Genomic DNA, 15,560 nt, shown 5'->3' with positions numbered 1-15,560 from the left:
GGGCCAGGGCCAATGGGTGGAGGGGCAGAAAGGAGGAGAGGGAGGCAGGAGGCTGAGGGGTAGGGGGTAGGGTAGGAACAGAGGGGAAGACAGGGCAGAAGCTGGGGTGGGGTGGGGTGGCTAGGAGCCGAGGGGACAAACAGGCTAAGGGCACAGGAGCAGTAGGATCTGTAACCACTAAACCACATTTCCATACAGCAAATACCTGTGAAACCCACTGGCAAAGAGTGTATCTCATCTAGTCACTCTAGTGGCTGGTCCACATAGAGGATAACAGCCTACTAATAGTTACTCAGTCTTTTAGCTCGTATGGTAGAGGTCTGTAGGTCTGAATCCTGCTAATGACCCAAGCTTTGGGTCAATATGGCTTCACATAATGGAATTTTTGTTTTTTCATTTTTTTTAAAAGTAGGAAATAACATACAAAAAAACTGCAATAAAAGAACATTAAGGTTGCAAAGCCAAGTACTCGTTAGGAACTGCCAGAATGAAGGTTTCCTGTGCAATCTTAATTTTGGCCTCTTATGCGTATACGTAGGAGTCTTTAACTGCATGATCACATACTATTTTTCCTAATTTTTTAATGCCTGATTTTGCAACTTTGTTTAACATAGTTAGATTGGTTTGATTGTATTACATCATATACAATATAAAAATACAGGTATAAGGTATGTGCAGTATTTGTATCTATATATAGTGTATATATATGTGTGTGTAATCATCAGAAAACAACCTTGTAATAAACAATGTGAAGCTACTTTATGCAAGACTAATAACCAATTGTAGGTAGATTTTTCTAACAATGCATTTTAATTCTAACACTACTTTATCTTAAAGCTACTTTTTAGATTACAAACCTTTTTCATAATTACAGCAGTGAGAGGGTGACCTTTCCCTGTTAGGTGGTTTTGTTTACCTTTTTATTGGTGTTCTCTAGATTTAATTTTCTAGGACCCAGAAATCATTTTCTACTAATGTGATTCTAAAGTGTAATTGAAAATAAATCCGTCTTTTAGAAATAGAAAAAAGGAAATTGACAGCTAAGAAAAAAGTATGTCAAACTTTGCCAGAGGATGAAAAGGAAAAATCAGAATGATTTATATTACTTCTTAAGTAATATCATTTATTTATAGTGTTATAAGAACTAACAGTGGCATGTTCTGATAATTGTCTGAGTGCAAATTTACCATTAAAGAATGGCTGGCTTATTTCTTCTAGTAATGGAACTGGAAAATATATTATTTTCTTGCTAGTTCAGTGCATCTTCAGAGCAGTGTCTGTGATTTTATTTTTTTTAAAGGGGTGAGTGAAGTGAAGAGGAAGTTGGGGGCTAGTTGGCTGGCCTACTGGCATTAGTATTCCACAATGTCATCTGAGACAGATCTTTGGTTCCCAGGACCAGTCTCTCCTTTGCTGAGCTGGCTGTCACTGGGAGCCCTTTGGAACAGATGTACTCCACTGTTGTGGATTTACCTGTACATTATTTAATAGTGAATGCTGCCAGGTATGGTAGGTTAGGGGTGAAATTGTGATGTGTCATCTTAGCCAGAAATTTGTGGCTGGGATAAGCCCTAGAATTTCAGCTCCCTGAAGTGTGTGAGTTGAATGGCCCATCCAGCTTCCACCTCACCTGTGTGAGCATCTCCTTCCCCACCTGCTTCCACATCTGTGCTATGGTAGCCTTTCCCAACCACTGCTACCTGCCTGGGACCGTCCCCTCCCCACCACATCTATTCCACTATGTGTGGCTCAACAAACCAGGACAGAGATAAGAGAGCACAATAAATGGACACCGATTCACATTAGGTATGTCAAAACTAAGGCCAGATACCGCTGCGGAGAGGAGTGGTTAAAACCGATAGATCCTGGCAGCAGTTGGACAGTTATTTTTCAATAGAGTGATGGCAGGAACAGATCCCCAACAAGAAATTTGGGCAGCAGTATTCAGAGTCTGGCTAACCAATCCCCTGTCTGAGTTTAATTGAACTGCTTATGTGGCCAGTCTAGGAACCACCACTGCATTTCAACTGCAGCCTGTAGCCAACATGTTGGCTCATGGCTATTCAGAAGCAATATCCTAGCTGTAGCATTGGGCAAAGCATCTGTATTGCATCTAAACCAGCCTGGATTTGAGGTTCAGGATATTTTGCAAACCCGACAAGAGATATTGGCCAAGAAGGAAAATCAGAAAATCCTGCTCAAGCACCTTGATTCTCAAGCTCACATCAATTGGCTCCACACAGTTTCTGCCCTTCAGCCTTCACATCCCTGTGTGTCTTAGGCAGGGCCGGCTCCAGGCACCCAAGCTGGTGCTTGGGGCGGCACCTGGAGGGGGGCGGCACGGCGCTCCGGCCGCCGGGGAGAGCGGGGCCACAGCCGGGCTCGCCGCCCTGTCCCCGGCGCTCTGGCCGCCGGGGGGGGGGAGAGCCCAGCCCCCCCCGGGGCTCGCCGCCCTGCCCCCGGCGCTCTGGCCGCCGGGGGGGAGAGCCGAGCCCCCGCCGGGGCTCGCCGCCCTCCTCCCAGGGCTCCGGCCGCCCTCCCCCCCGGCACCCCCCCCCCCGCCGCCGGGGCCCCGGCCCCCCCCCCGCCCCCCCCCCCCCCCCCGGCTCCGGCCGGAGGCTTTTTTGCCTGGGGCAGCAAAAAAGCCAGAGCCGGCCCTGGTCTTAGGCATCACACAGACTGGTGGTGTATAAAAACTGGTCATCTCTCTCCCCTACTGCAGAGGGGGGGAGTGCTTGTGGTGTTGGAGTTAGATGGAGGAGGAAGAGTAAATGGGGATTGCACCCTGGCTAGTTGGTCAAGTCTGTGCATGCAGGGCCACAACCGTAGCAGCCAGCTCCTGCAGTGCCCTTAGCGTTCTGTAATTGTTTACACCAGTGCTAAATGGGTGTGAAACGCTACCCTTCTGACCTGGTAGCATTTTACACCCACTTTGCACTCATTTTGTGCTGATGTGCACAACTACGCAATGTGCAGGGCAACAGCGAATCTAGTCCCAGATCTTTGGGTGGAAAAGGTGGTTTAAAGAGGTGAGATCTTGGTGGTACATTTTAAGTGCTGAGATCTCCACTGGAGAGAAGAAAAAGCTGACACTTCCACTCAGTAGAATTAGTTTATTACACACATTTTTAAAACACATGTAACTGTCGGAGAGCAGCCAGGCCTTGCTCTACTTCCACACAACAAACACAAGAATAGTGTCATTATAAATGAAAAACAATCTGCACTGACTGCTATGCTCAGCATTAATACAGTTTGGTTCCAGTTGCCAGCATCACTTCGTAGTTAGCACAAAATAGAGCTGTTTCTTTAGTCTCTCCTGGGTTATCTTTTCACAGTATTTTTAAGCATGAAAATGTATTACTGTCTCCTCAGCTTTTAAATGGCAAAAAGATGCCATTTTGTAATGATGCATGACTCATTCATTGCTCATTATCTTCCTGCTGATATTTTTCCTTGAGCCAGCAAGTAAGTCTTACACGGGAGGAGGGAGAGTGAGTGAGTTAAGGAATACAGTACTTGAATACTATTGCTGTTTTTTCATTGGCTATCTGCCTTTGTAATGTGACCAGTCTAATCCATCCCTCACTGCTAAAGCCCACCCTGCCACCCCCTTCTTGCTAGACTGAGGTTAGCAGAGTGTCTGTTGCTAGAAACTGATTATATGCAGTATGTGAGCATCTTTCATTCAAAATGGGCATCAGTATATTGAGTAGGAATGAGAGCTTTTAGAAATGCATTAGTTTACTAAATAACATGTTTTTTTAAATGGATGAAGAGACGCTGAGCTTTCTTACATTAATACTAACTCCAATTTTATTGGTATATAGACCTTTACATTTTTCAAGCTCATATTAGAGCCCTTTAAAAACAGAAGCAAGAAGAATCTGCCTAGTTACGTCAGCCTTTTTATAAGAAGTGCATCATTATCATCACTATGAAAGTGTCTTTCTCCAGATCAGTTTAGGTTTCTGAAATGTTTGTTTCTGTTTTTTGAATTCAGATTGATCTACAGAGAACACAGATCAATACAGCTTTTTATTTTTATTTCCTGTCAATTCTAAAATGCCATCCAAAGAGTCTTGGTCAGGGCAAAAAGCTAATAGATCTGCAGTTCACAACTCAAAACAAGAGAGCCGTCAACAAGATTTATTGATAGCAGCCTTGGGAATGAAACTGGGTTCTCAGAAGTCATCTGTGACAATTTGGCAACCTCTTAAACTCTTTGCTTATTCACAGTTGACATCACTTGTCAGAAGAGCAACTCTGAAAGAAAATGAACATATTCCAAAATATGAAAAGGTTCACAATTTCAAGGTAAGAATTATCCTACTTTTTTCAACTTATAACTACAGAAAATGTTTTTTAGTTCTAGAATAGCTTCAAGACTGCAGGCTTTTTAAAAACTTAAACACTTCAGCTAAAATATTCTTGCTAGTTAAAGCAATTAGACATTTAAAAACATAAATTAGAGGCAAAAAAATTGTGGAATGCTTAAATACATTTAATTGTTGTGATCCTACTTATTGTACCTGGGGTATCTATGTTAATTAAAATTGTTTCTATATATAGAGAAAGAAAAGTTAACAGTGAAATGCAGTGAGAAAGTTATCTTTTAATTATAATTATTTTAGTTTAATTTTTATTTGTGAAACAGAGATGTCAAAAGACGTTTGTTCAGTCTTTGATTAGAGGATTAAACAGATTTTATCTCTGTTGCTGGTAAATAGCATTGGATATAAGAAGCATGTTCTGTTGCATCTGGATTGAGCAGATGGTCTGCATTTCCCTTAGTTTCTGGCTTTTCTCCTGTGTTAATGAATTGACTCTGATGAAAGGAGTATGGCTTACCAGGGGACTATTGAAGCTGCTGACACTAGCACCTACTCTTCATTTTAATATAATTTGCTTTTACTTTTATGTAGCTTCTAATTATTGTTCTACTGTGTTTTTATAAATATATTCCTCTTTCATCCATTAAGAGATACGCATGACAATACATGTACTCTGTGTATATGATTGTTGTAACTATCATATAAAGTCTTGGAAATTCAGCTTTTTGCAACCAAATTCATCACATAATAGGCAGTCTGTATATGCAAAACTGAATAAGTGAACTGAGTGATTATATCAACTTTACACTGAGTGCCTAGAACACGGATTTTTTTTTGTTGGTGGTTTTTTTCCCCTACAGATTTTTTTAAAATGTTAGGGTGGGGGGGAAATCTTGAATATTTTGGCAAGAAATCTGATGACATTCACTTATTTTCTGTTTCAATTTCCATCTGATATTTTACTTTTACTTACATTTCCAGTAGTCGACACTCCTCATTTGATTTTTTTTTTTAATATGGCTTCTAGCTCTCAAGTTTATACCATCACTAAAATTGGAAACCTTTATGATCACAATGTTTTACTGAACAGGACTCCTCCAATAAGTATAATTTTGAAAAATGTATACAAAATTATATAAAAATAGAAAATTAGCATTTAATATGAACATTTGGCACAGAATAATCCTGCTGGCTGTCAATTAAATCCACAGTATATTTTTGCAAGAACCTGGGTTGTACAGGTGATTTAAAATGTTGCCTTGCAACTGAGACCTTTGCCTTAGATTTTGAGGATAATAATAGGTGCTAATAGATACTGATTTCCCATGAATACCTGTATATATAAAATACTTCTTATGTTTAATTTTGTATACCGCTTTCTTTCTTAGCTGCTGTATGAAATAGAATATATTTCTGTTCTGTTCTGGAAATACTCTGATGGTCTGATTCTTGTTAGTCTACTTCTTTTCTGAAATAGATTTTCTATAGCACTGTCCTTGTAAATTTTAATTTGTTATGCTAGCCGCTTAAACATAGTGCCTGATCTTAAGTAGTAAATACTGCACAAACTTTCCACTGTGAAGATTATTATTGTTATCACTGTTGTACTGCTCTTCCCTTAAATGTATTCCTGTTAGAAAAATACACCTATTAAAAGTACACCATTTCTTCCACCAAGCCATTACAATGAAGTCAGTGTAAACAGATACCTTTTGTTAAATAAATTTTTAAAAATCTGCTAATTCTTCACAAGAACAGAAGCTTGTGTGCCAGTGGTAAATTTACCTGTTAAAGGGATGTTGTCCTGAATGATAGGCTTAAAGTCTGGCCGTCACCTCCGTTTACAATGGCTTTAAAAATCCTTATTTTTGTTTCTTTTTTTTAAACTATAAACCCTCCAAATTTATGGTGCCATAGATCTGAAACCAACAGCAAGCAGTAGATTATGTGGCTCCCTGCATTGTTGCTCAGTATGACAGTCAGATTGTCATCCTAAAAGTATAGATATAATCATTTTAAATCACCTAACTAAATATCTCAGGTCACTAGCAGGGTGGTGGGCTGTTTTACCAGCTCAGGAAAGGAAGCAAACACCCTGTCCAAGTCATTGTGAAGGTCCTTGCCTCAGGGCACGATTTATTGTTTGAACACAAAATAAAGCAACTTGATGGACCAAGCTGGATGTAGTCTCCAGAGGCCTTTTGCTTTGCATCCACCAACCAGGGGAAGAGAGGATACACACTTCAGCTTCCTCTTCCTTGCCAGCCATGTGATAGGCAGGGATCTCTTAACCCTTTCCAGGCTGATGCTCTACCTTGTCCCATCACTTTTTGCAAGGATAGAGGTGGCCTGGAAGACTTTCAACCTGGGAATGTCCTATTTTTTCCCTAGATTCCTTCTGCATCTTGCACTTGAAAATGGGAGGCTTCTTTACTTCCTGTCTGAACTGCTGCTTAGCGTTGTGTATGTACATTCAGTAATATGCTTTTGATTCCTTTGGGGTAAAAGGCAGGTAGACACATCTGAGGTGTTATTAATTTATTTTATTTATTAGACTGTCTCACCAAGCACTTGAGGTAAGTGCCTCACTAGCACAGTTGGGGGAGAGGAAATGTAGGGTTACCATATTTGAACTTTCAAAAAAGAGGACACTCCGGGGGAGGGGGGGGTGTAGCCCCGCCCCCTAGCCACTCCCTCCCAATTCCCACCCCCCTGACTGCCCCCCACAGAATCCCCAACCCATCCAACCCTCCCTGCTCCTTGTCCCCTGATCGCCCCTTCCTGGGACCCCTGCCCCTAATCACCCCCCGGGACCCCACCCCTTATCTAAGCCTCCCTTATCTTTGTCCCCAACTGCCCCCTCCTGAGACCCCCTCCCACCCTACCTGTCCCCTGACTGTTCTGACTCCTATCCACACCCCTGCCCCCGCCAGATCCCCGGGACTCCCACGCCTATCCAACCGCTGCCTGTTCCCTGACTGCCCCCCCCCCCGAACCTCCAACCCATCTAACCCTCCCTGTCCCCTGACTGCCCCATCCCTCTCCACACCCCTGCCCCCTGACAGGCCACCCCCAGAACCCCTGACCCATCCAACCCTCCCCTGCTCCCTGTCCCCTGACTGCCCCAATCCCTCTCCACACCCCTGCCCCCTGACAGGCCACCCCCAGAACCCCCACCCCATCCAACCCTCCCCTGCTCCCTGTCCCTTGACTTGTAGCGGCACAAACAGCTCCTGCTCCCGTTTTGCTACTGGCGTGCTGAAGCTGCAGGGGAGGGAGGGGGAAGCGGGGGAGGGGCTTTTGCTGCCGGAGCGGCCCCAAGTGAGCGGCTCAATCCGGCGCGGCTGCCCTGTCAGCCGCTTTTGGGTCTTTAGATAGCCGTCCGGGGGGAAATCCCGGACATTTTTAGCTTTTTACAAATTCCCCCCGGACGGCTATTTAAAGACCCAAAAGCCGGACATGTCCGGGGAAACCCGGACGGATGGTAACCCTAGGAAATGGAGAATTATTTTTGTTGCATGTGCTATTACAACCATGGCCATCATCTTGGAAAGCAGTTTGTGATATAGTCCCATAACCACTGGTATTTACAATTTCGGGGGGGGGGGCAGTCAGGGAACAGGCAGCGGTTGGATAGTGGAGGCTTATTGAATTCTTCTGCTGGCTACTGGGTGCATGCAAAATGGCAGAAGACTTGGCTGCTGCCTCTAGCAAACTTTAAAATACTTAGAAATATTGTAATGCAGTAGCAGAAATAATCTTTTGTTGAATAATGAGGTGAAGAAATTGTAAATACCAGTGGTTATGGGACTATATCACAAACACAACAGCTGTCCCCTTCAAATCATCCAGAGTTGTCACCAATAAATCTGCTAACTCCGATTTTGTTTGATGTGGAATTAGAAAAAGGGGTTAAAATATTAGAGTTCAACTCTGTGTTGACATAATTGTTTTTGGACGCACGGTGTTGTTTAAGCCACCTGAAAGTCCAGTTAGCATCCCAAAGCTATCTTCTGCCCTAAGTGGGCAGCCTGATTTGCTGTGGATGATTCTGAGCTCTGTAAGTAGGACCATGTTAGTACAGTTAATGATCACCATTTTGCAAATACTATAATATTTTCTAGATTGTGCAGTTATGATGTGATGTTTACACGTCTCAAATGCAAATTCATTGTGGCCAAATTCTGTTTAATTTATCTCCGTAAGTAAAAAAGAGGGATGACAACTTATAAATGGCAAGCCAGAGTGAGTTTTTAATATATAACCTCCAGGGTAAGAGGTAAATGTTAAATATATTTATATTGATAAAATATAAGCACATCTGCTTTTCTGTTTTTTTACATAAACGTTATTATTAAAAGCAAAATAAGTAATTCCAAACATAGCAATTACAAGGAATTTGCTTAAAATGACATTTTATTTAACAGTAATTAAATAGTGAGACTTGAGAGTGAACTGAGATGATAAATGTGGCTTAAACTAGATCTGGCCATATTGAGTATTTGGTGTATTTTACTTTCAGTCCATTTATCCCATTTGTGTAGTCCAGCATACTGTATAATATTTCAATTGTCAAAACAAACCAGGGCCATCTGTTGAATCATCTTTATGATTCCAACCTGCCATCAACCATATCAAGGCCTCTCTATATTTAGATTTATTTCCCATTATGGACATGACTCAACAACTACTGAAATCTGCTTATCAGTTTTGTGCTGCAACCCAATACCATAGAATGAGTGTCTTCCCTTTTGGGGCTAAAGACAGGTCTGTTCTGAGTGTTCGTTTTTTCTTTGTTTTTTGAAGCAGGGAAGAGAGGAATAGTTGAAGCTGCAGATGATGTTCTGGTTATGGTGGAAAAGCTTTGCCAAATAGGAAGGTTTTGCAGCATTTCCTAAAGTGATCAGACTGGATTTGTCTAATCTCCTCCTGAGGTTCATGCTGCAGTTGGATACCTCAACTGCTAATTCTTTGTCTGTACCTGTTACGTGTTCTCTTCTAGTTTCTGTAAACTGTGTTGTCCCAGGAGAGCACAATTGTTTTGGTAGTTTGTAGCTGGAGATGAAGTTTCTAATGTAGCTGAGACCTTATCAATTAAATAATGTTAAGATTAAGACCAAGGACTTGAACTGGCTGCAGAATCAGACTACCAACCAGTATTGGGACAGGGGCAGTAGAAATTGGATTATGCTCCTGGACAATATGATCTCACAGCCACATACTTATTCCAAACCAAATTTTGAAGACCAGATCAGACAAGTGATCTATAGAGCCATGCCCAGAATGAGGGACTTGAGGCTTGTCTTGGGTCCCTGAGCATGCGCAATAAAGAAATGTGAAACATTCTTTTCAGACTGAATGTATTGAGTTTGGGGGAATGTGCAACTTCTTTCCATGGGAATGTCTGCTTGATTCCACAGCCCTGAGAATCCCTCCACATTTTCCTCAGTTGAGCCACCCCCATTCCTAAAATGCTACAGTGATATAGAGCTTTTCCCCCTCTTTCTTCTCCCCACCCCATATCTTGTCATGGTAATATTTGTATCCCCCCACCATCTCCCTGCTGCTGAGGCTGAACATGCTGTTCCCATTGAGGTTGGGGAAGAATGATAATTTGTAATAATTGTTGAAGGACATAAACACCAAGGCAGGGGAAAGAGAGATTATTTAGGGTCATAAAAAGGGAATATAATCAGGAGGTATGGGAGGAAAGTAAGAAAAGAAATTTTTTTTAAGATGAACATCAGGAAAACCTTCCTGTCAGGGAGATGTATTAAGCCTGTGGAATAATCTCCCAAGGGTATGTAGTGGAAGGCCCATCACTAGGCATATTTAAAACAAGACTGGACAAAACACTAGCAAATATACTGTAGGGAACAATTTTACAGTGTTAGGGAGTCGGGCTAGATAATCTAGGAGGTCTTTTCCTTCTCTGGATTGTATGATTCACAGTCCTTAGGGAATTGATAATTTTGATCTCCCTTGACTTGTTTGTGGGTATACCACCAGCATCTTGATTCTTGTGGAATGTGAATCTTGCTAGGAGAAGAACTCTGCAGATATGTCATAAATGTCCCTATTTCAAGGTGCAAAAATACTTTTCTACCTAGATTAGTCCTGTACTGCTTCACTGAGCAAGGAGGTGTTAATGTCTGTCGAAGAAGGGTTGGAATTGTATGTTACAGTATATACATTTTCCTGTGTTTTTTCCCTAGTATGTCGTCTTACTTATTTTGTGATGGATAAAAAGGAAATATGTTTCCAGAAGAACATTTATCTAACTTTTTTGTGCAGCATTTGCAATTGCCATGCTGTTGTCTTTGTTGCTATGCTACTTAGTGTCTGTCAGAGCATGACTGGTTAATTTAACATGCTTGTATTACTGGTTGCAAGACTACTATGGTAAATTACTGATGCACATGCTAACTTAATCTCTTTAAAACCAAAACTTTGTTCCATTGAGACACAATTTTCCATTTAATTTGTTAGCAGAGATGCTGATTAACCCTCTTTTTGTGGTTCCCTAGCATGTATCTAATATTTGTGTCATCATAACACAGAACTCAACATTGAAGGGCAAAATACTGTTCTCCATTACACTGAAGGCAAAGGGCTTGCACCGTGTCACTGAAGGCAGAATATGGCCTTAAAAGTGTTACCCAAGTGGAGACTGAAGTGAGGGCAGTTCTGTGTTAGAAAGGGTTTGATCATATAGCTATACCAACAGACCCCCTCTAGTGAAGAGACAGCTTATACCAGCAAAAGTATAGTTTATATCAGTCCCCTGAACAAAATAAGCTACACCGGCAAAAGCACTTGTTTGCCAGTATAACTGCATCCACGTTCGGGCTTTCTGTTGGTATAAGAATGTAGTGAAGAATCGCTGTCCTGACATTATCATCCTGGCAAAAATTTCTAGTGTAGACCTGGTCTAAGACTTATTAGAGTTGAAAGATGAAGTACAGCGCGTATGTTACAGAGAAAAAAACAACCATGTGGGAGACCCTTCAAATGTTCATTGGATGCATTTTTTTCATAGCTTCTCATACTAATCTATATGGTTTCATATCTGATTGTTTGGAAACTATGGGCCAGATCCTGAGCTGGTGTATTTTTGGCCTGGTTCCATTGAAGTAAATAGAGCTATACTGATTTACAACAACTGTGGATCTGGATCTATGCTTCTTAAATTATTTCAGAATATCTTTAAAGGAGTCACTACATGCAAATTAACATTCTGATAACAAACTGAGTGTCTCTCTAGTTTTTAAAAAACATAGCCTGTCTCTTTACACATTCTCAGAGATAAGAGAACCCTGAGAAATTTGAGGTTTCTTTTAGACATTTAGAACTTTAAAAATTATTCAAAGGTGAAAAAAGCTCTTCTTCACATAAATCCAGAGTGAAGAAAACTTTTTAAAAGTTCCTCAAGGCTTCAAGGAAGTTTTCAGAGATTCTGTATCTCTGCTTTTGAAACTAATAATAGATCATAAGATAACTTAATACCAGGAAGGTTTAGGCTTTGGTGCATTCTCTCCAACAGAAATGTTCAATTACTGGTACATTTGCCCTAGCTTTTCCAAGGCAATGTCTTTATGCAGCACAAAACTAGTTTACCACTTCTTTTCACATGACAGTCCTCAATTTCAAGCTTTCCTCCTATGTTTAAAAAATAAAATAGCATTTTCTTCAAATCCTTGTTTTACTCAAAGTACTGTATACAGACACAAGGAGCTTTACACATCTCTATTTCTAGGTCTCATGCCCTTGCACGTGCATGGCCCTGGGAGCTGACTAGCTCACTTACATGGTGAAGTTTAGAAAGGCTGTAATGAGGCAGTCAAGGCATTTGCCTCAAGGAGCATACATAGTGTGTCATAGCTTCTTATCAGTTGCTTTTCTCCAAATTAGCTGCAGCACATAGCAAAGTGAAGTCCCTTTATCATCTGCCTTTTCAGAGGAATATTTTACATTTCTTTTACTTCATAGCTTTAAATCTAAGAACTCTATTTGGTTTTCAACTCCAGTTTCTAACTGTTGTATTTTACATGGACACTGTATCAAGTGATGTAGATCTTCTGTTAAAATGGGGCATGTGATTCAGATTCTAAATATCAATTTAAAGAAAAATCCATTATTCCATTGCTCAAAGAAATGTCATCATTTTTGTTGAATTTGCAAAAAATTATACTTTCTCTCTCTCTCTCTCTTCTTCTGCTTCCTGCATTGGTCCTGCTATAGCACACTACTTCAGTATAATTCCCAGTTGTTCACATTCCTGCTGACATGATCAGCACAAAGCAGGAAGTAAAAAGACTTGACAGCGCTCCTGGCTTGGTATGAGTGAGGACCTGGAGGAATGTTCGCCTGCTCAACATTCAAGACAATGAGCTCTTTCCTGATAAAGGTCCTATTTATACTCAACTCTCTGAATGATGGTGCACTCCGTGCAGAATGTCCCTTCCTCTCAAGAAGTGCTGAACAAAGTTGTTGGCACAATTCAAGACTAGCTCTGGGAAGTTGACACCATCGTTGATACAAGTACAGTCAGCACACTTTTAAGAGAGCGTATACCATAGCCTTCACTTCTATTATATCGTCAAATAAAAGCAACTATACTGTATATTAATCACAGTTCTTCCATTGATGCGCTGTGTGGCCTTGGTGGCCTTTTAACTTCTCTTTGCTTTTAACAACAAAGCATTATTTTAAAGATTATATAGGAATTTTGGCCAAATTGATATTTGAGTTGATTCATTTCTTGTTGGCATCTATTTCCTTCACCCTTTGCATCTGTGTGACTTCATTGTCAGACCAGATATGGATATAGAGTACTTTTCTTATAGAAATTATGGCATGCTAGAGCGGCACCTTTATTCCAGTGCTTGGTAAAATCCATTGTGGCAGTGAGCATACTACAGGTTGAGTTAATCATTCAAGCTGACATACTTTAAAATGCCATAGAATACATTTACATATAAAAAATAGAAGAATATTGTATCCAATATTAACTACATGGAAAATTTAAACAGGCAGAATTTAGTTGCTGACATTGGAATTCAGCTAGGTCCTCTGAGCTAATAACGCCCTAGGGTTTGCCTGTGCAGAGCTTTAGTCTGCACCACAGGGGTGTAAATTTTAGCCTGCACTAGCATGTCGCACACAAACTGGTTGTGGGGTCCCTTCTGGCACACACTAAAAGTTCCCTAGTACATGTTAATGTAGTAGGACTTAATTGCATTAATTCACACTAGGGAACTTTTAGTGCATGTCAGCAGGGTCCTCGCAGGCCAGTTAGTGCACAACACACTAGTGTGGACTAAAATTTGCAGATGCAAACTAAAGCCCTGTGTAGACAAGCCCTTAGTCTTGTCTACACAAAAGTGGCATCAGACTACAAATTATTAGGAACTCTATTTCCTGCAACACTTTTCCCTTGGAGGTCTCCCCTCCAACCACTGGCCAGGCCTCAGGCCACTTAGCTTATGAACCCCAGGAGGTACCCTTGCAGTGTTGTTCTATGTTATTTTTTAAATTAATGCATGACATATTTGCTAAATGTATGGATTTGTCAGAAACTGTTATTCTGACTGACACCTAAATGAGATGTACATACAATAAGCTACATTGCAATATAAAAAGTATGGGTGTCATCTGACACAGATGAAGAAAAAGCTGATGCCCTCAGGAACTGGCATAGTGGCTACTGGCTTTAGTTTATAAATCGTGAAGACTTTTTTTGTCTCAAGGCACAGTCATTAGGACTATGGTTTGTATGCTTCAGTGGTAAACTATACATACCTCACTTGTCACATCCAACCCTCCGTACTTCTCATTGCTGGCTTTAATGAAGCTCTCCAAATTAATCTTTTTCTATCACATCACATTTCTGAAGCATTTTTATTGCATTCCTTCATAAACTCTCTTGTTTTTTCTAAATGTTCGTTAGAATAACTTCTAGAAGATTTTGCTAGGTAAAATAAGAAAGCTAGAGTTTCTTAATTTGTTTAATTTTGAGTGTAACATAAGTCTACCTGTTTTATTCCATTAGTGATTATGAATTTTATTTATATGCTGGGTCATTCTTGTCTCTCATATTACAGTCAAGCTATCCTAAGAGCAGCCTAATAATTTCAAAAGGCAAAAGATAATATGCAGAAAGATGGACCCCAGAAAGATATAGATAGCTAACTCTTATGGCTGGTATGTCACTGACCTATTTTACCAAGGCCTCAAATATCACTGCAAGTGAGACCTGCTTGAGGATGTCATGCTTGTGGTATATGCTGTCATCAGAGCCCTCAGTGAAATTATTTATTGGGACTCTTTAAATGTCTGACCTTGGACATATAAGCACTACCTAATGCTCTAATTAAACGAATTAAATACAGTACAAAAATAGATATGATTATAAATCACTGGAGTGCAGCAGTTTTTTTCCTATGTATAGAAAAATGGCTTTCAGTAAAAGAATTAAGAATTCTGCAAACCTCAGAGACAAGCTATCTTTCCATGTCCCATCACAGTTTTGTCAATCTAATGTACCCCATATATGTGGAGAACTCAGAATAAAAGTGCCTAGAGTTAAACATTTAAATACAAATGGAGGACACTCAACTCTGAAACTTGTTTTCCTGTTTGATCTGACAGAGATAGTCTGTTGTACTTTAAGCCATAATATGAGACTCTCCTATTTTCCCAGGCTTTGGGGAGGGAGCTGTGGTCGAATTTAGTGTGCTTTTGAGGCAGGTTTATTCTTTTAAAACTGGTTAGTTAAGTCAAATTTTATACATTAGCATTAAATTTTATAAATTAAAAATAGATCTTGATAAATTGGTTGTTCCCTCTCTTCCAAGAACTTCCTGGATGAAAGATCATGGAAAAAGCATGACAAAATAAGAATTTTTTTGGAGTGTGAAGCTACAAATTGGCAATTCCGCTTTCACATCTTATAAGGCAGTAAAATCTGCGTATGGCAGTTGCTTTTTAAGGAAAAAAGGTATAACTTCTGGGATACTACTAGTTTTCAGCGAGTCAGGGAAGTCAGAGATTAATAGATCACAGTATTCAATATTCACATTCAACTCTGTAAATAGAAAGAGCCTCATTTTTTAGAATCATTATACAAAAAGTGGTGACAGGATTTGTATACAGCCTGGGATAAGAGAGTGTGAGGAGTCTAAGGGTATGTCTACACCCAGCCGCTAGTTCGGCGACTGGGAATCG

The 15,560-nt window shown here is 40.5% G+C and overlaps 1 protein-coding gene across 9 annotated transcripts in view; it reads left to right on the top strand.

The window, feature by feature from the left end:
- The window catches only part of CHN1 (chimerin 1), a 154,058-nt gene that overhangs the window by 109,680 nt on the left and 28,818 nt on the right, over window positions 1-15,560 (top strand). For 8 of the 9 annotated variants that reach the window (XM_026647580.1, XM_026647585.2, XM_026647581.2 and 5 more), the window contains one exon: window positions 4,240-4,317. The exons of the other annotated variant lie outside the window; for it this stretch is intronic. In XM_026647580.1, coding sequence (XP_026503365.1) covers window positions 4,240-4,317 — 78 coding nt within the window. The remainder of the gene's footprint in view (window positions 1-4,239; window positions 4,318-15,560) is intronic. 9 annotated transcript variants of the gene reach the window in all.

The sequence above is a fragment of the Terrapene carolina genome, unplaced genomic scaffold, assembly GCF_002925995.2.
Source record: "Terrapene carolina triunguis isolate 2854851 unplaced genomic scaffold, T_m_triunguis-2.0 Scaffold62, whole genome shotgun sequence".
Taxonomy (NCBI): domain Eukaryota; kingdom Metazoa; phylum Chordata; order Testudines; family Emydidae; genus Terrapene; species Terrapene triunguis.
Note: the sequence above shows the minus strand (reverse complement) of the source record. Positions and strands in the feature narration are given on the sequence as shown.